Raw genomic sequence first — 19423 nt, 5'->3', positions numbered from 1 at the left:
CAATGTATAATATGAAGGGGAATTAGAAAGTATTGCACCAGACCTGAGACAGATGTGTCTGGGCCTCTCCCACAGCTTGGGTTAAGTTTGTTCTTCCCCACAGGAATTACTGTGCAGCCAATTTCTCTCTCTGTACTCAACAACTAGCAAAAAATAAATTTCCTTCAGCATAATCCTTGTATGCACTGACTCTAGATTTAAAGTAATACATTATTAAGAAACTGAACTGCTGTTAGGGTTTGGCCCTGTCTCCCTTCTGACACGTGTTCCCACTCAGCACATTATTCAAAGCAATAAAGACAAGAAAGAAAAACTGTTGGGAAAATTCAGCACTACCAGTGCTTATGTCATCATTTACTTTTCAAACTCAATTACATTTTTTTAAGACAGTTGATGGAATTAGTTTAGCATTGCAGTGTTTCTAAAAAAAAAAAAAAAACAATTAGAACTTAGAAAACCAAGGAACATCATCAAATCCCAGGGGCAGTAACTGCTCAAAAGCTAGTCACAAATGTATGAAAGTGTGTCCACCAAAATGTATCACTTTTAGCTTAACTGTGGGAAGTATCATGTGGGCTCTTAGATCTTCCAATTAAATTTTATACATCTTGCCTATCAGAAAACCCTGCCACCCAGGAACCAAAGTATTAAGCTGATGGAGGAGTAGCCTAATGGTTAGTGCAGTGGGCTGAGAACTTGGGAAACTAGGTTCAATTCCCACTGTGGCTCCTTGTAACTCTGGGCAAGTCACTTAACCCTTCATTGCCCCATGTACTGAAACTTCGATTGTGAGCTCACTAGGGACAGAGAAAGTACCTGCATATAATAAATGTAAACCATTTTGATTGTACCACAGACCTCCTCTCAGTACCCTTCTCCACCACCGCCAACTCCAGGCTCCGCTCATTCTGCCTCGCCTCACCCTATGCTTGGAATAAACTTCCTGAGCCCTTACGCCAAGCCCCCTCCCTACCCATCTTGAAATCCTTGCTCAAAGCCCACCTCTTCAATGTTGCTTTCGGCACCTAACCTTTATACCTTTCAGAAAATCTAGACTGCCCCTATTTGACTGACTGTACATTTGTCCTTTAGATTGTAAGCTCCTTTGAGCAGGGACTGTCCTTCTATGTTGAAATTGTACAGCGCTGCGTAACTCTAATAGCGCTTTAGAAATGTCAAGTAGTAGTAGTTATCCAAAACACAAGCACAGGGGAGTACAGTGGTTAGAGAAAAGGGGTGTGGAAAGCCAGGGCTCAAATCTCTTCTTCTCCCACTGACACTCTTTTAGGCATGTTTACTGAAGTGTGGTCAAGTTTTGCACTTACCATACATTAAATGAAAAATTAACAAATGGTAAATGAAGATGGCAGGTTGATAAAAATAGCGATACACGAAAGAGTCAAAAGTTAAGAGGAAAACCAAAAAGATGTTGGCTAGATGATAAACAGGTGTGAACTGGACATCCAAAGTACAATATAAATGGCTCAGGATAGGACTGTAGGCAAGAAGGACAGTTCCCACCACTAACTCCAATGGTTCATAAGGACAATTGGGTGCGATGATGATAAAATGGCTGTACACTTACTACTGGGGTAATTCTCAGCACATTCCTATACAGTTACTGCAGGTTAAGCATATTCACAATTACTACAGATGAACACTGCCAATAACTGTACCTGCACTAACTGCACAAGTGAAACCAAACAGTAAATTATCATATGCAGTCCTAGCCCATTCCTCTCTTCATGCCATTCCATGTCATGCCAGCATAATGGATACTCCACCTGTGCACTAATTCACATGCTAATTGCTCGGTGCACTTCAGTAAACGAGCCCCGTTGCAAACGTAAGAGACATCATTTCTCTATCCACTGCCTCATGCACAACTAGCTTGTAAATAATTCATGCCCCTCAATACTTAAGTCACCATCAGCTTGGATTTAGAAAAGGCAAGCAATAAGTCTAAAACCCAAATTCCAATCCAAGGAAGAAAAAAAAAAAAAAAGAAGAGCTACACGATCAGTGGCAAAAGTATCCAACAAAACTAAAGAAAGGTTTACACTGTTTAATTCAACCATCTTGTAGTGTTAAGCCACTGCAGAAAACACATCCAACATTAGCAACCGTCCATCTCACATGCACCGGGGATGTGTCTCCAGGAGCTTGTACCCAAGAGGTAAGGGACAGGATGGCTGTTGTAGTTGGTGATTCAATTATTAGGCATGTAGACAGCTGGGTGGCTGATGGACGTGAAGATCACCTGGTCACTTGCCTGCCTGGTGCAAAGGTGGTGGACCTCACGCGTCACCTAGATAGGATTTTAGATAGTGCTGGGGAGGAGCTGGATGTCTTGGTACACATGGGTACCAATGACATAGAAAAAACGTGGAAGAGAGGTTCTAGAAGCCAAATTTAGGATCTTAGGTAGAAAGCTCAAATCCAGAACCTCTAGGGTAGCATTTTCTTAAGTGCTCCCCATTCCACACGCAGGACCCATGGGACAGACAGTGCTCCGGAGTCTCAATGCGTGGATGAAGCGATGGTGCAGGGTGGAGGGTTTTAGATTTGTAAAGAACTGGGCAACATTCTGAGGAAGGGGGAGCCTATTCCGAAAGGAGTGGGATCAGGCTGCTGGCATCGGCATTTAAAAAGGAGATAGAGCAGCTTTTAAAGCGGAACCTGGGGGAAGTCAAACAGTCATTCAAACATGCATGGTTCGGAACAAGGTGTCTTTCAACGATATCACCAAAACAGGGAAGATAGCTATCTAGCTAAGTTGCAATAGAGACACCCTTAAATAAAAAGCAGACAAAAGATTGCAAATTAACACTGTCAAGTACTGAGCATGATGATGTAAATAGGAACAAACATAGTTTGAAATGTCTATATGCGAATGCCAAAAGTCTAAGAAATAAGATGGGAGAGTTAGAATATATTGCACTAAATGAAAATTTAGAAATAATAGGCATCTCTGAGACCCAGTGGAAAGAGGATAACTAGTGGGACGCTGTCATACCAGGGTACAAATTAAATCATAGTGATAAGGTGGATCTAATTGGTGGAGGGGTAGCACTGTATGTTAAGGAGGGCCTTGAATCAAATAGAATGAAAATTCTGCAGGAAACAAAACACATCTTGGAATCCCTATGGATTGAAATTCCATGTGTAAAAGGGAAAAGGATAGCGATAGGAGTATATTACCACCCATCTGGCCAGGATGAACAGACAGATGTAGAAATGTTAAAGGAAATTAGGGATGTTAACAAACTGGGCAACACAACAATAATAATGGGTGATTTCAATTACCCCAATATTGACTGGGTAAATGTAACATCGGGGCACGCTAGGGAGGTAAAATTCCTTGACGAAATCAAGGACTGCTTTATGGAGCAGCTGGTACAGCAGCCAACAAGAGAAGAAAAAATTCTAGACCTAGTCCTTAGTGCAGCACATGAACTGGTGCTGGGGCCTCTTGATAACAGTGATCATAATATGATCAGATTTGATATTAGCTTTGGAGCAAGTATACGCAGGAAATCCAACACATTAGCGTTTAACTTTCAAAAAGGAGACTATGATAAAATGAGAAGAATGGTGAAAAAAAAACTGCGAGGGTCAAATATTTACATCAGGCGTGGATGCTCTTCAAAAATATCATCCTGGAAGCCCAGGCCAAATATATTCCGCATATTAAAAGGAGGAAGGAAGAAAACGACAGCTAGTATGGTTACAAAGTGAGGTGAAGAAAGCTATTAGAGCTAAAAGAAAATTCTTCAGAAAATGGAAGAAGGAACTGACTGAAAATAATAAGAAATAGCATAAGGAATGTCAAGTCAAATGCAAAGTGCTGATAAGGAAGGCAAAGAGAGACTTTGAAAAAAAGATTGCATTGGAGGCAAAAACACAGAGTAAAAATTTTTTAGGCATATTAAAAGCAAGAAGCCGTCAAAAGAATTGGTTGGACTGCTAGATGACTGAGGGATAAAAAGGGTAATCAGGGAAGACAAAGCCATAGAGGACAGATTAAATTAATTCTTTGCATCGGTCTTCACCGAGGAAAATTTGGGAGAGATACCAGTGCCAAAATGGTATTCAAACCTGTATGAGTCAGAGAAACTGAATGAAACCTCTATAACCCTGGAGGATGTAATGGGGCAATTTGACAAATTGAAGAGTAGCAAATCTCCTGGACCAGATGGTACCCATCCCAGAGTACTGATAGAATTGAAAAATGAACTGGCGGAACTATTGTTAGTAATATGTAATTTATCTTTCAAATTGAGCGTGGTACCAAAAGATTGGAGGGTGGCCAATGTAACGCCAATTTTTTAAAAAAAGTTCAAGAAGAGATCCGGGAAATTATAGACCAGTGAGCCTGATGTCGGTGCTGGGCAAAATGGTAGATACTATTATAAAGAACAAAATTACAGAGCATATTCAAAAGCATGGATTAATGGGGCAAAGCCAACATGGATTTAGTGAAGGGAAATCCCACCTCACCAATCTATTACATTTCTTTGAAGGGGTGAACAAACATGTGGATAAAGGTGAGCCGGCTGATATTGTGTACCTGGATTTTCAAAGGGCGTTTGACAAAGTACCCCATGAAAGGCTCCAGAGTAAATTGGAAAGTCATGGGATAGGAGGTAGTGTCCTATTCTGGATTAAAAACTTTTTTAAAGATAGAAAACAGAAAGTAGGGTTAAATGGTCAGTATTCTCAATGGAGAAGGGTAGTTAGTGGGGTCCCCCAGGGGTCTGTGCTGGGACCGATGCTGATTAACATATTTATAAATGACCTAGAGATAGGAGTAACTAGTGAGGTAATTAAATTTGCTGACGACACAAAGTTATTTGAAGTCGTTAAATCGTAAGAGGATTGTGAAAAATTACAAGAGGACCACACGAGACTGGGCGTCTAAACAGCAGATGATGTTTAATGTGAGCAAGTGCAAAGTGATGCATGTGGGAAAGAGGAACCTGAATTATAGCTACGTCATACAAGGTTCCACGTTAGGAGTCACCAACCAAGAAAGGGATCTAGGTGTCATCGTTGATAAGTGGAAACCTTCCGTACAGTGTGCTGCAGCAGTTAAGAAAGCAAATAGAATGTTAGGTATTATTAGGAAAGGAATGGAAAACAAAAATGAAGAAGTTATTATGCCTTTGTATCGCTCCATGGTGCGACCGCACCTTGAATAGTGTGTTCAATTCTGGTTGCCATATCTCAAAAAACATATAGTGGAATTAGAAAAGGTGCAGAGAAGGGCGACAAATGTCACGTAACCGTTTCCTTGTCTGTGCTCACCTCGCCCCCCTGGTGGCCAGAACCGGTGGCTGCTATAAACTGTCACCCGTTCCAGACTTCAGCCTAGTCTGCTCTGGATCTTCTGGGCTGCCAGACTTGCTTCTCTTGTTTGTGCCTGAACAGCACCCATAGCTGCCTTGTGATTCCTGCAGCTGAACTTCAGCAGCTGATGGACTTTATTAACCTGCTGGAAACTTCTGTGTTTGCCTTTGCAACATCTAAGGTCCCTGGTTTGTTGGTGCTTTGTTGCACTTCTGCCTAGTCTTGTTTGAATTTCTTGTCCAGTTCTAGTTAGTCTGTGTGTAGTTTAGCTTAGATTACTGCTTATTTCCCTAGTCTTGTTTCTGGTCTGTATTCCTGGTTTAGTTTTTGTTTGTTTGTGTCTCTCTCTTTGTGGCTGCTCTGCAGCTTTCAGTCCTGACTCTTGTCTGTCTGTGTTTTTCAGTGGCTGCTTTGCAGCTTTCAGTCCTGACTCTTGTCTGTCTGTGTTTTTCAGTGGCTGCTTTGCAGATTTCAGTTTTTGTCCTCTAGCTTGTCCATTTCCTGTCTTGTGTAGTATTGTCTGTCTGCGAGTCCTAGCCCAGTTTCCTACCTTGCTGCCCATGTACATTCCTTTCCCCTCTGAGCCTCAGTCCCTGATCAGCCTAGTTGGTATCAGTGGCGTAGCCAGACTGCCAATTTTGGATGGGCCTGAACCCAAAGTGGGTGGGCACAAAATTTTCTCTCTACCCCCCTCCCCCAGCAAAATTTAGTCACACTAATCAGATGCATTTGTCACACAGGGTAAAGTGCTGCTTTTCAGTGCATCAGATTTCAGAAAATTTATTTAATAGCCTAACACCCTTTTCAGTGAGCTTTCAGAGGCCAAAACCTCCTGCCTCAGGTCAGTATAATGCTGTTACGGTATCCTCGCCTGACCTAAGGAAGGAAGTATTGGTCTCTGAAACTTCATTAACACAGGTACCATATACTTTATCCTAAATTAAAAATAAAATTATTTTCTTTACCTTTCTTGTATGGCCATTTACTTTTTCTCATTGTATCGCTCCCAGTCTCTAGATTCTGCTTTCCTTCGTTTTCGCTTAACTCTTCTGCCACGGTTTCCTGGCCATTTCTCATTTTTCTCTCCTTTTTCTTTGCTTTCTTCAATATTTTTCTGCCTCTCTCTCTCTCTCTTTCTCTGCTGTCCTGATTTAATTCATTCTTACTATCCATTCTTTAATTTCCTTCATCTACTTATGGCTTTTCATCTTTTTCTCACCCTTATTCTCCCCATGCCCCTTCCTCTTATTCTCCAGTGTTTCACTACTCTCCTTTTCCATCCAGCAGCTCTCTTCTTTCTCTCCCCATCCTTCCAGTCTCCCCTCTCTCTCCCCATCCTTCCAGTAGTCTCCCCTCTTTCTTTCTGCATCCTTCCGTCCAGTGTCACCTCTTTCTCCCTACCCTTCCATCCAACGTCTTCCCTCTTTCTCTCCCCATCCTTCCATCCATCTACCCTCTCTCCTGATCCTTCCATCTAATGTCTCTCTCTCCCTCTTTCTAACCAGTGTCTCTGTATCACTCTACCCTTTTCTGTTCAGTGTCCCTTCTCTCTCCACATCCTTCCAGTCTCTCCCCTTTCTCTCTGCATCCTTCGTCTCTCCCTTTCTCTCCCCATCCTTCCATCCAGAGTCTCTCTCCCCATCCATCTGTTTGCCCTCTTTCTCTCCCCATCCTTCCATCTGTTTTCTATCTTTTCTCTGCCATCCTTCCATCTGTTTTCTATCTTTTCTCCCCATCCTTCCATGTTTTCCCTCTTTCTCCCCATCCTTCCATGTTTTCCCTCTTTCTCCCCATCCTTCCATGTTTTCCCTCATTCTCTGCCATCCTTCCATGTTTTCCCTCAGTCTCTGCCATCCTTCCATCTGTTTCCCTCTTTCTCTGACATCCTTCCATCTGTTTTCCCTCTTTTCTCCCCATCATTCCATGTTTTCCCTCATTCTCTGCCATCCTTCCATGTTTTTTTCCTCATTCTCTGCCATCCTTCCATGTTTTCCCTCATTCTCTGCCATCCTTCCATCTGTTTTCCCTCTTTTTCTCCCCATCCTTCCATCTGTTTTCCCTCTTTTTCTCCCCATCCTTCCATGTTTTCCCTCTTTCCTCGACGAGGCCCGCCCTGCATGCCAGCGCCAGCCCCCATTGCCGGCCACTACTGCTTTTCCTGTTGAGCAGCAGGGCCGGCGCTACAAAAAGAAGAAGCGCTAACGGCGCTAAGGTCGAAAAATGTTAAAAAAAAAAAAAAAAAGCGCGGCACCGGCAGGCACTGTCTAGGCAGCCTTGAGGCATTGGCTGCTGGCTTGCAGGCTCCTCCCGTCTCTTACGTTACTGCCCCTGCGTCGCTCCAGGGGCAGTGACGTAGGAGACGGGAGGAGCCTGCAAGCCAGCAGCCAATGCCTCAAGGCTGCCAAGACAGTGCCTGCCGGTGCCGCGCTTTTTTTTTTTTTTTTTAACATTTTTCGTTCTTAGCGCCGTTAGCGCTTCTTCTTTTTGTAGCGCCGGCCCTGCTGTTCAACAGGAAAAGCAGCAGTGGCCGGCAATGGGAGCTGGGGCTGGCGCTGGGCGGGCCTGGGTGAAATTGGGTGGGCCTGGGCCCAGCCAGGCCCACCCTTAGCTACGCCCCTGGTTGGTATCCAGCTCCTGCCCTGTCCGGTAAGTCCTGCCGGCTGCCTGCACCCAGGGGCTCAACTCCTGAGGAACGGCGGTCAAGTGCAGGTGAAGTCTAGCTATTCCTGTCAGAGTTCTGCCTTATCTCTGGTGTGGGGTGGTTTTGCCTGCCAATGCTGCTCCACGGCAGTGGCCCAAGGGCTCACAAACCCTAGTTTCTGCCTTGAAAAGTGACACAAAAATGATAAAGGGGTTGGGATGATTTCCCTATGAGAAAAGCCTAAAGTGGCTAGGGCACTTCAGCTTGGAGAAAAGACGACTGAGGTGAGATATGATAGAGGTCTATAAAATAATGAGTGGAGTGGAAAGGGTAAATGTGAATCATCTGTTTACTCTTTCCAAAAATACTAGGACTAGGGGGCATTCATTGAAGCTACAAAGTAGTCAATTTAAAACAAATCAGAGAAAAAAAGCTTTCTTCACTCAACGTGTAATTAAACTCTAGAATTCGTTGCCAGAGAATGTGGTAAAGGTGGTTAGCTTAGAGGGGCTTTAAAAAGTCTTGGACGACTTCCTAAAGGAAAAATCCATAGACCATTATTAAAATGGACTTGCGGAAAATCTACTGCTTATTTCTGGGATAAGCAGCATAAAATGTTTTGTACTTTTTTGGGATCTTGCCAGGTATTTGTGACCTGGCTTGGCCACTGTTGGAAACAGGATGCTGGGCTTGATGGACCTTTGGTCTGTCCCAGTATGGCAATACTTATGTACATACCCCTTAGTTCACTTTAACTGCACTGCAGATAACTAGGATGCACTTCATGCCACTCACTATCTGGAGTGTTCCCAAAATCTTGACATTAAGGAAGAGAACATTTCTTTATCGCATGTTAACTGCTCAGCACATACTACTATACAGCTAGCCTACATCTCAAGGTAGTGTAAACTGCGCCATTACCTTCCACATTGTCAGTTTATACACACAGTCATTATCTTCACACTAGCCATAAGACATTTTTCCCATCCCCTTAGGCATCAGCTTGTTAATGTGGAAATTATCATACACTGACTGTTACGGCATTTATGTTACCTGTTAGTGTGACCCTGCACTGTCCATGGTAGTAATTCCCATATTAAACTGCTAATGTACCTTAGTAAATAGACCCCTGTGTGGGTGTGTATAAATATATATATATGCACACACATATAATACATATATGCTAACATTTTACAGATACCACAAATTTATCTTTCTTAATATACTTTTTATTTTAGTGGTAGGGATGAATTTTAAATGTCATTTCCTCCCAACCATATAGGTGCTTAAAAATGATTATAAGTATTAAAAGAAATAGCAACTTACTGGTGATGTTGTTAGTCGAAGAATAGCACCATTTTTTATTTCATTACGATTCTGAAAAGAAAAAGGTTATATGGTTTCAGGATTATTATTACAAGTACCCTTCTTCACAGATTCTATATTCCCTTCTTCACTCCTGCTATCTCATTTTAAATATTTCAGTGACTAAAGAAACTCTTGAGTGTATGAAGAAATTATTTAGTTGGCTTTTACTTTAGAAGTAGGGCACCTCGTAATGTTTAACACTGTCCTGGCAAGGGCTCTGTGCCATTTGTTTTAAAATGCGTAATACAAAAGTTCAATTCTATAAACCAGGTCCATGTACACTGAAGAGCTCTAGTGAGCTTGGGATGCTGAAAATAACATTTTCAGATTCAAACAAATTGCAACACCAGAATCTCTTCCTCCTGCTTTGTTCCCACCTTCCCACCCTGCTCTGTTTCTCAGTGACTCAGAACTGGTGGAAAAAAAGGGTGGATTCTGAGCCTGGAATGACAGCAGCCCCAAACCTGCACAATTGTTCAGCTACCTCAAGGAACTTTTTTTTTTTATCTGATTTTATACCTCAACATTTTAAAACAAATGGTCTCTGGAGCACACCTCTCACTAAGGGAGTGAGGGCAGCCCCACAAATACTGCACAAAGGAGAGTTATATTTTATGATGCCTGTCTATAATACAGAAAAAGCGAATGCTACATACCTGTAGAAGGTATTCTTCGAGGACAGCAGGTTGATTGTTCTCACTGATGGGTGACGTCCACGGCAGCCCCTCCAATCGGAAACTTCTCTAGCAAAGTCCTTTGCTAGTCCTCGCGCGCACCGCGCATGCGCGGCCGTCTTCCCGCCCGAAACCGGCTCGAGCCGGCCAGTCCAGTATGTAGCAAGACAATACAATTCAAGGGAAGACACAACTCCAAAGGGGAGGCGGGCGGGTTTGTGAGAACAATCAGCCTGCTGTCCTCGGAGAATACCTTCTACAGGTATGTAGCATTCGCTTTCTCCGAGGACAAGCAGGCTGCTTGTTCTCACTGATGGGGTATCCCTAGCCCCCAGGCTCACTCAAACAACAAACATGGTCAATTGGGCCTCGCAACGGCGAGGACATAACTGAGATTGACCTAAAAAATTTACCAACTAACTGAGAGTGCAGCCTGGAACAGAACAAACAGGGCCCTCGGGGGGTGGAGTTGGATCCTAAAGCCCAAACAGGTTCTGAAGAACTGACTGCCCGAACCGACTGTCGCGTCGGGTATCCTGCTGCAGGCAGTAATGAGATGTGAATGTGTGGACAGATGACCACGTCGCAGCTTTGCAAATTTCTTCAATGGAGGCTGACTTCAAGTGGGCTACCGACGCAGCCATGGCTCTAACATTATGAGCCGTGACATGACCCTCAAGAGCCAGCCCCGCCTGGGCGTAAGTGAAGGAAATGCAATCTGCTAGCCAATTGGATATGGTGCGTTTCCCTACAGCCACTCCCCTCCTATTGGGATCAAAAGAAACAAACAATTGGGCGGACTGTCTGTGGGGCTGTGTCCGCTCCAGGTAGAAGGCCAATGCTCTCTTGCAGTCCAATGTGTGCAGCTGACGTTCAGCAGGGCAGGAATGAGGACGGGGAAAGAATGTTGGCAAGACAATTGACTGGTTCAGATGGAACTCCGACACGACCTTTGGCAAGAACTTAGGGTGAGTGCGGAGGACTACTCTGTTATGATGAAATTTGGTGTAAGGGGCCTGGGCTACCAGGGCCTGAAGCTCACTGACTCTACGAGCTGAAGTAACTGCCACCAAGAAAATGACCTTCCAGGTCAAGTACTTCAGATGGCAGGAATCCAGTGGCTCAAAAGGAGGTTTCATCAGCTGGGTGAGAACGACATTGAGATCCCATGACACTGTAGGAGGCTTGACAGGGGGCTTTGACAAAAGCAAACCTCTCATGAAGCGAACAACTAAAGGCTGTCCTGAGATCGGTTTACCTTCCACATGGTAATGGTATGCACTGATTGCACTAAGGTGAACCCTTACAGAGTTGGTCTTGAGACCAGACTCAGACAAGTGCAGAAGGTATTCAAGCAGGGTCTGTGTAGGACAAGAGCGAGGAGCTAGGGCCTTGCTGTCACACCAGACGGCAAACCTCCTCCACAGAAAGAAGTAACTCCTCTTAGTGGAATCTTTCCTGGAAGCAAGCAAGACGCGGGAGACACCCTCTGACAGACCCAAAGAGGCAAAGTCTACGCTCTCAACATCCAGGCCGTGAGAGCCAGGGACCGGAGGCTGGGATGCAGAAGAGCCCCTTCGTCCTGCGTGATGAGGGTCGGAAAACACTCCAATCTCCATGGTTCTTCGGAGGATAACTCCTGAAGAAGAGGGAACCAGATCTGACGCGGCCAAAAAGGAGCAATCAGAATCATGGTGCCTCGGTCTTGCTTGAGTTTCAACAAAGTCTTCCCCACCAGAGGAATGGGAGGATAAGCAAACAGCAGGCCCTCCCCCCAGTCCAGGAGGAAGGCATCCGATGCCAGTCTGCCGGGGGCCTGAAGCCTGGAACAGAACTGAGGGACTTTGTGGTTCGCTCGAGATGCGAAGAGATCCACCAAGGGGGTGCCCCACGCTTGGAAGATCTGGCGCACCACTCGGGAGTTGAGCGACCACTCGTGAGGTTGCATAATCCTGCTCAGTCTGTCGGCCAGACTGTTGTTTACGCCTGCCAGATATGTGGCTTGGAGCACCATGCCGAGACGGCGAGCCCAGAGCCACATGCTGACGGCTTCCTGACACAGGGGGCGAGATCCGGTGCCCCCCTGCTTGTTGACATAGTACATGGCAACCTGGTTGTCTGTCTGAATTTGGATAATTTGGTGGGACAGCCGATCTCTGAAAGCCTTCAGAGCGTTCCAGATCGCTCGCAACTCCAGGAGATTGATCTGTAGACCGCGTTCCTGGAGGGACCAGCTTCCTTGGGTGTGAAGCCCATCGACATGAGCTCCCCATCCCAGGAGAGACGCATCCGTGGTCAGCACTTTTTGTGGCTGAGGAATTTGGAAAGGACGTCCCAGAGTCAGATTGGACCAAATCGTCCACCAATACAGGGATTCGAGAAAACTCGTGGACAGGTGGATCACGTCTTCTAGATCCCCAGCAGCCTGAAACCACTGAGAAGCTAGGGTCCATTGAGCAGATCTCATGTGAAGGCGGGCCATGGGAGTCACATGAACTGTGGAGGCCATGTGGCCCAGCAATCTCAACATCTGCCGAGCTGTGATCTGCTGGGACGCTCGCACCCGCGAGACGAGGGACAACAAGTTGTTGGCTCTCGCCTCTGGGAGATAGGCGCGAGCCGTCCGAGAATCCAGCAGAGCTCCTATGAATTCGAGTCTCTGTGATGGGAGAAGATGGGACTTTGGGTAATTTATCACAAACCCCAGTAGCTCCAGGAGGCGAATAGTCATCTGCATGGACTGCAGGGCTCCTGCTTCGGACGTGTTCTTCACCAGCCAATCGTCGAGATATGGGAACACGTGTACCCCCAGCCTGCGAAGTGCCGCTGCTACTACAGCCAGGCACTTTGTGAACACCCTGGGCGCAGAGGCGAGCCCAAAGGGTAGCACACAGTACTGGAAGTGACGTGTGCCCAGCTGAAATCGCAGATACTGTCTGTGAGCTGGCAGTATCGGGATGTGTGTGTAGGCATCCTTCAAGTCCAGAGAGCATAGCCAATCGTTTTCCTGAATCATGGGAAGTAGGGTGCCCAGGGAAAGCATCCTGAACTTTTCTTTGACCAGATATTTGTTCAGGGCCCTTAGGTCTAGGATGGGACGCATCCCCCCTGTTTTCTTTTCCACAAGGAAGTACCTGGAATAGAATCCCAGCCCTTCTTGCCCGGATGGCACGGGCTCGACCGCATTGGCGCTGAGAAGGGCGGAGAGTTCCTCTGCAAGTACCTGCTTGTGCTGGAAGCTGTAAGATTGAGCTCCCGGCGGACAATTTGGAGGTTTTGAAGCCAAATTGAGGGTGTATCCTTGCCGGACTATTTGCAGAACCCACTGATCGGAGGTTATGAGAGGCCACCTTTGGTGAAAAGCTTTCAACCTCCCTCCGACCGGCAGGTCGCCCGGCACTGATACTTGGATGTCGGCTATGCTCTGCTGGAGCCAGTCAAAAGCTCGCCCCTTGCTTTTGCTGGGGAGCCGCGGGGCCTTGCTGAGGCGCACGCTGCTGACGAGAGCGAGCGCGCTGGGGCTTAGCCTGGGCCGCAGGCTGTCGAGAAGGGGGATTGTACCTACGCTTGCCAGAAGAGTAAGGAACAGTCCTCCTTCCCCCAAAAAATCTTCTACCTGTAGTAGAGGCTGAAGGCTGCCGGCGGGAGAACTTGTCGAATGCGGTATCCCGCTGGTGGAGATGCTCTACCACCTGCTCGACCTTCTCTCCAAAAATATTGTCCGCACGGCAAGGCGAGTCCGCAATCCGCTGCTGGAGTCTATTCTCCAGGTCGGAGGCACGCAGCCATGAGAGCCTGCGCATCACCACACCTTGAGCAGCGGCCCTGGACGCAACATCAAAGGTGTCATACACCCCTCTGGCCAGGAATTTTCTGCACGCCTTCAGCTGCCTGACCACCTCCTGAAAAGGCTTGGCTTGCTCAGGGGGAAGAGCATCAACCAAGCCCGCCAACTGCCGCACATTGTTCCGCATGTGTATGCTCGTGTAGAGCTGGTAAGACTGGATTTTGGCCACGAGCATAGAAGAATGGTAGGCCTTCCTCCCAAAGGAGTCTAAGGTTCTAGAGTCTTTGCCCGGGGGCGCCGAAGCATGCTCCCTAGAACTCTTAGCCTTTTTTAGGGCCAAATCCACAACTCCAGAGTCATGAGGCAACTGGGTGCGCATCAGCTCTGGGTCCCCATGGATCCGGTACTGGGACTCGATCTTCTTGGGAATGTGGGGATTACTTAGTGGCTTGGTCCAGTTCGCAAGCAATGTCTTTTTTAGGACATGGTGCAAGGGAACAGTGGACGCTTCCTTAGGTGGAGAAGGATAGTCCAGGGGCTCAAACATTTCAGCCCTGGGCTCGTCCTCCACAACCACCGGGAAGGGGATGGCCGTAGACATCTCCCGGACAAAGGAAGCGAAAGACAGACTCTCAGGAGGAGAAAGCTGTCTTTCAGGAGAGGGAGTGGGATCAGAAGGAAGACCCTCAGACTCCTCGTCAGAGAAATATCTGGGGTCTTCCTCTTCCTCCCACGAGGCCTCACCCTCGGTGTCAGACACAAGTTCACGAACCTGTGTCTGCAACCTCGCCCGGCTCGACTCGGTGGAGCCACGTCCATGATGGGGGCGTCGAGAGGTAGACTCCCTCGCCCGCATCGGCGAAGCTCCCTCCGCCGACGTAGTCGGGGAGCCTTCCTGGGAGGTGGCCGCAGTCGGCACCGCACGTGGTACCGACGTCGGGGACCTCACCCCGGGCGATGGGCCAGCCGGCGCCACGCTCGACGGTACCGGAGGCGCAAGCACCGCCGGTACCGGAGGGGTAGGGCGCAACAGCTCTCCCAGAATCTCTGGGAGAACGGCCCGGAGGCTCTCGTTCAGAGCGGCTGCAGAGAAAGGCAAAGAGGTCGATGCAGGCGTCGACGTCAGAACCTGTTCCGGGCGAGGAGGCTGTTCCGGGCTGTCCAGAGTGGAGCGCATCGACACCTCCTGAACAGAGGGTGAGCGGTCCTCTCGGTGCCGATGCCTGCTGGGTGCCAACTCCCTCGGCGACCCAGAGCTCTCGGTGCCGACGCGGGGAGGCGACCGGTGTCGATGCTTCTTCGACTTCTTCCGAAGCATGTCACCGGAGCTCCCCGGCACCGACGAGGAGGACGTAGAATCCAGCCGTCGCTTCCTCGGGGCCGAGGCCGAAGGAGGTCGGTCTCGGGGGGGCTGTACCGCAGGAGCCCTCAGGGTAGGAGGAGACCCACCCGAAGGCTCACCGCCACCAGCAGGGGAATGGACAGCCCTCACCTGCACTCCTGACGATGCACCACCATCCGACGACATCAGCAGACGAGGTCCCGGTACCACCGACGTCGATGCAGTCGCCCGATACCTTGGCGCCGATGCAGAGGCCCAATGCCTCGATGCACTCGATGCAGTGGCGGCCGAGGAAGATGGTCTGGACGCTGACGACGTAGATGCACTCGAAGATCCCGGTGCCGATGCCGACGAAGAGCCCGAGAACAACACGTTCCACTGGGCTAATCTCGCTACCTGAGTCCGCCTTTGAAGCAGGGAACACAGACTACAGTTCTGAGGGCGGTGCTCGGCCCCCAGACACTGACACGACGAGTGTCTATCAGTGAGCGAGATTATCCGGGCGCACTGGGTGCACTTCTTGAAGCCGCTGGAAGGCTTCGATGTCATGGGCGGAAAAATCACGCCGGCGAAGTCAAAATCCGAAATGACGGAAAAAGAGCACCAAAAATTTTTAAGGGAGAAAATCTCGACCGAGGCCGAAAAGAGGCCTACCCCGACGACGAAAGAAAACTTATCGGGGCAAAAAGCTGGAAGTACGGGAAGGGGAAGACACGAAACCCGGGGGGGTTTCCGGAGCACTTCCCGACACTTTAAAGACTTTTTCTAAGAAAAAACACGTCAAAAATTAAATTTGGACGCGCGAGGTCGACTTTCCGGGGCTCGACACGGCGAAAACACGACCGTACCGAGTGCGGACAAAAGAAGACTGGCCGGCTTGAGCCGGTTTCGGGCGGGAAGACGGCCGCGCGGGCGCGCGAGGACTAGCAAAGGACTTTGCTAGAGAAGTTTCCGATTGGAGGGGCTGCCGTGGACGTCACCCATCAGTGAGAACAATCAGCCTGCTTGTCCTCGGAGAATGTACCTTAACACTAAAGAACAGATAACCTAATCAATGATCCTGGTGGATAGAAGGAGACAAAGGTGAAGGCCTAAACTGGAATAAATTAAGAAAATGCCAGGCAAAAAGATTTATTTAGAGGTAAAAGAAATTATTAGTTGCCCCATATTATTTGACTTATATCCTGTACACTAAGTGGGCATTAGCAAAATGATCTCTTCTGTGTGAGGGGCATGGAAAAACAGATTTGCAAGATATCATGCCAAGCCACAATATTCCTTTTATCTATCTTTAGTAGAAAATAAGGAATTTTCAACAGGGTTACAGGGTATGGGTTTGCTGAGACAGCAGGACTAAGGCATTCAAAAAGATTGCAAGTGTTCAATGAAGACACAAGAAAGATCCAACCCTTTGCACTGCAGCAGAGGTATGGTCTTGGAGACAGATATGGTTATTTCCAGCTTAGACATTATGGGGGGAACTCTATATATGGTGCCTAAAAAAAATTGGCGCAGAAATCAATGCCAACTAAGTGCATTCTATAAGCAGCGCCTAGATTTAGGCACGGTATATAGAATATGCTTAGTTGATCTATCAGTGCCTACAACTACGTGCCTCCATTTACACCAATGAAAATGTGGTGTAAATCCTTGTGTGTAGATTGACGCGCACAGGGCCATATTCTGTAACTATGCCATAGCCATAGCCACACCCCTTTTTACCTGCACAAGAAATTAGGCACATTGCATTACAGAATAAGCTTAGCAAGTTGTGCATGTAAATTCTAATTATTGCCAATTATTGATCCTTATTACTTGTTTAGTGCTGTTATCAACACTAACTACCTTGTTAAACCAATTAAGTTAGCTGCATTTTGGCATGGATCTCTAGGCATGCTATATAGAATCCGGGGATATGTGGAGGATATTTTAAAATGCAATCCCACTACATTTGATGAAACAGGGTTTGAGCAAATGTGGCCTCAAATAGTCTAATAGGCTCTTATTATAGAAAGTATTCGTAGTGACTCATCACAGCGTCCTTTGAAGCCAAGACAGAAAATGGGCACAGGTCGACGAGGAATATGCAGCAGAAAATTTTCAGGAGGGACAGTGGGGGAAGGGAAGGGGCAATGCTGGTAGAAAATGCACAGCTTCAGGAAATGCAACATAAAGTTATGTATCAAATGTATATGCCTTCTCAGAAGGCATATTCAATTTCGCCACAAATCCCCCCCTAATTGTCCCAAATGTGGCAATGAAGGCTACACATTTTTGCATTGCTTTTGGAGACGTGATGAGATTCAGAAATACTGGAGTGAAATATGGATTTAATTGGAAAAAATGTTATGACGGCCAATTATCTAAAAATCTAGATTTGTGTATTTTGGATATTGTAGATGATTTAGAATTGCCATCCATTGCTTTAGGAACTGTGTTCTGAATGCCTGTCTTATTGCTAAAAATGTATACTACTCAATTGGATAAAGTACGAGGTGCCTACTCTTATTATATTGAGAAAACAAATGCATGCTTTATTAAGGATGGAGTGTATAACAGCTATGAAGTCAGGAGAGCAGGTGAGAACCACTCCTGAACTCTATTGGAATGAGTAACATACTCCTTAACATGCTGCGATTTTAATTGTGAATAGGGAGAGGAGGGGAGTTTAGAACAGTTTAATATTACAAAAGTAAGAAATTTGGACTGTATTATGCATACTGAATGGGAGGGGGATAACTGTGTATGTTGAGAATATGTCCTTTGTTCTGATGTTTGTTTTTGCATTTCTCAAAAAAATATTTAAAGATGTAAAGTTATTTTTAAGAAAACACCTTTATTAGTATCTTGGCTTGAAACTCCTTTTTGAGCTGGGCTCTCAAACAATTCCAGGTGAAATGCCAACATGAAACTCATAGGTTTTCCACTCTATGAGAACTTCACCATAATGTCCTTTAACTGCTTCTTGGTGGATTCCTCATAGGCCTGCAGCATATCACTTAATACTTCCGCATTCTTGGTGATTATTCTCCAGAACTCAGGGACACTGGACTAGCCCTCCTTCTTACTACTGACCACTCTGTATCCAGTGTGACCCCTCTGATATGTGTTGTCCACACTCTTGGTTCACCCTGGCATCTATTCTTCATTCCCAGGGTACTTTTGTGCTTGAGCCCCCTCAAGCTCTCAGCTGGCCATCTGTAAGGCATCGTCCAAACCCTTCACAATTCATGAATCCTCCTCGAGTTGCCTCTTTAAGACTTCCAATTGGAGAGACATCTCCCTGGGTCAGAACAGGAGCCCTCTCCATCTGCTGCTTTTCTTTTGTTCTCCTCCAGATGTCTCTCACTTGGTTCTCCAACCGAAACTGAGTAGTTTTCTTGAGCTGTATAGCCACATACTCCAACTCCTTCAAGGTCTCCCCTCTGAAAACTTCCATCTGGACCAACTCGCCTTGCAACGTCTGCACTCTGTTCTCCAGCACTGCCATCTTTTCTCGATGCTCCTGTGCACTGACATACTCTATGCACACCTTCTCTTGCATTTCTGACAGCTGTTGGGTCAATAACTCATCCACGTCTGCCAGCCTTGTACACTCCAGTTGGTTGCTTCCTCTTTCTTGCAGGCCCCCTCTACTACTACTACTACTACTACAAGCTCAACTCTTATTACTTCACCCTGGAGCTTGGCATTCAGGTCCTCCAGTACCTGTGTCCTTGCTTTCAGCTCCTCACAATTTTGCAAGATTTCAGTTAGCTGCACCTGCAGCCCAGTATACTGCCACCAAGGCACTGTTGCTGCCAAATCTTGCTGCAGCCGCTCTACTTCAGCTTCTGCAGCCTCTGCTTTGGTGTGATAGTCCTCAGTCTGGAATATCAACAGGCTAACTTAGTCCTTCAACTCCTGGACTGCTTCTTGCTGCTGTATAGACTCTCCATCCTTGGCTTCCAGTAGCTTAGCTTTCTTGGCTACCTCCTTGGTCAGGACTTTATTTATTTGCACTGGTCAGCTGGGACACTCCTCTCCAACTGTCCTTGTATTTCCTGCAATCTGCAGGTTACTTGCTCCTTTACTCTTGTACAACTGGCTTTCTCCTCTGCCAGTATCTTCCTTGCAGTGCAACTCTTCCACTTGAAGTTCCAGCTGCTGGCACTGCTCACATCACCAGGTAATTTTAGCCAAGGCATTCTACTGTTGCTCCTCTGCAACCCAGGTGAGCTTCTTTGCCTTCTCCACTTCAGCAAGCAGCCCCTTTGCCTGCT

The 19423-nt window shown here is 46.9% G+C and overlaps 1 protein-coding gene across 2 annotated transcripts in view; it reads right to left on the bottom strand.

Moving 5' to 3' along the window:
• ELMO1 (engulfment and cell motility 1) overlaps positions 1 to 19423 on the bottom strand; it is a 683834-nt gene that overhangs the window by 453882 nt on the left and 210529 nt on the right. For both annotated transcript variants that reach the window (XM_030204026.1, XM_030204017.1), the window contains exon 6: positions 9317 to 9367. In XM_030204026.1, the coding sequence (XP_030059886.1) occupies positions 9317 to 9367 (51 nt within the window). The remainder of the gene's footprint in view (positions 1 to 9316; positions 9368 to 19423) is intronic.

The sequence above is a fragment of the Microcaecilia unicolor genome, chromosome 1 (assembly GCF_901765095.1).
Source record: "Microcaecilia unicolor chromosome 1, aMicUni1.1, whole genome shotgun sequence".
Taxonomy (NCBI): Eukaryota; Metazoa; Chordata; class Amphibia; order Gymnophiona; family Siphonopidae; genus Microcaecilia; species Microcaecilia unicolor.
Note: the sequence above shows the minus strand (reverse complement) of the source record. Positions and strands in the feature narration are given on the sequence as shown.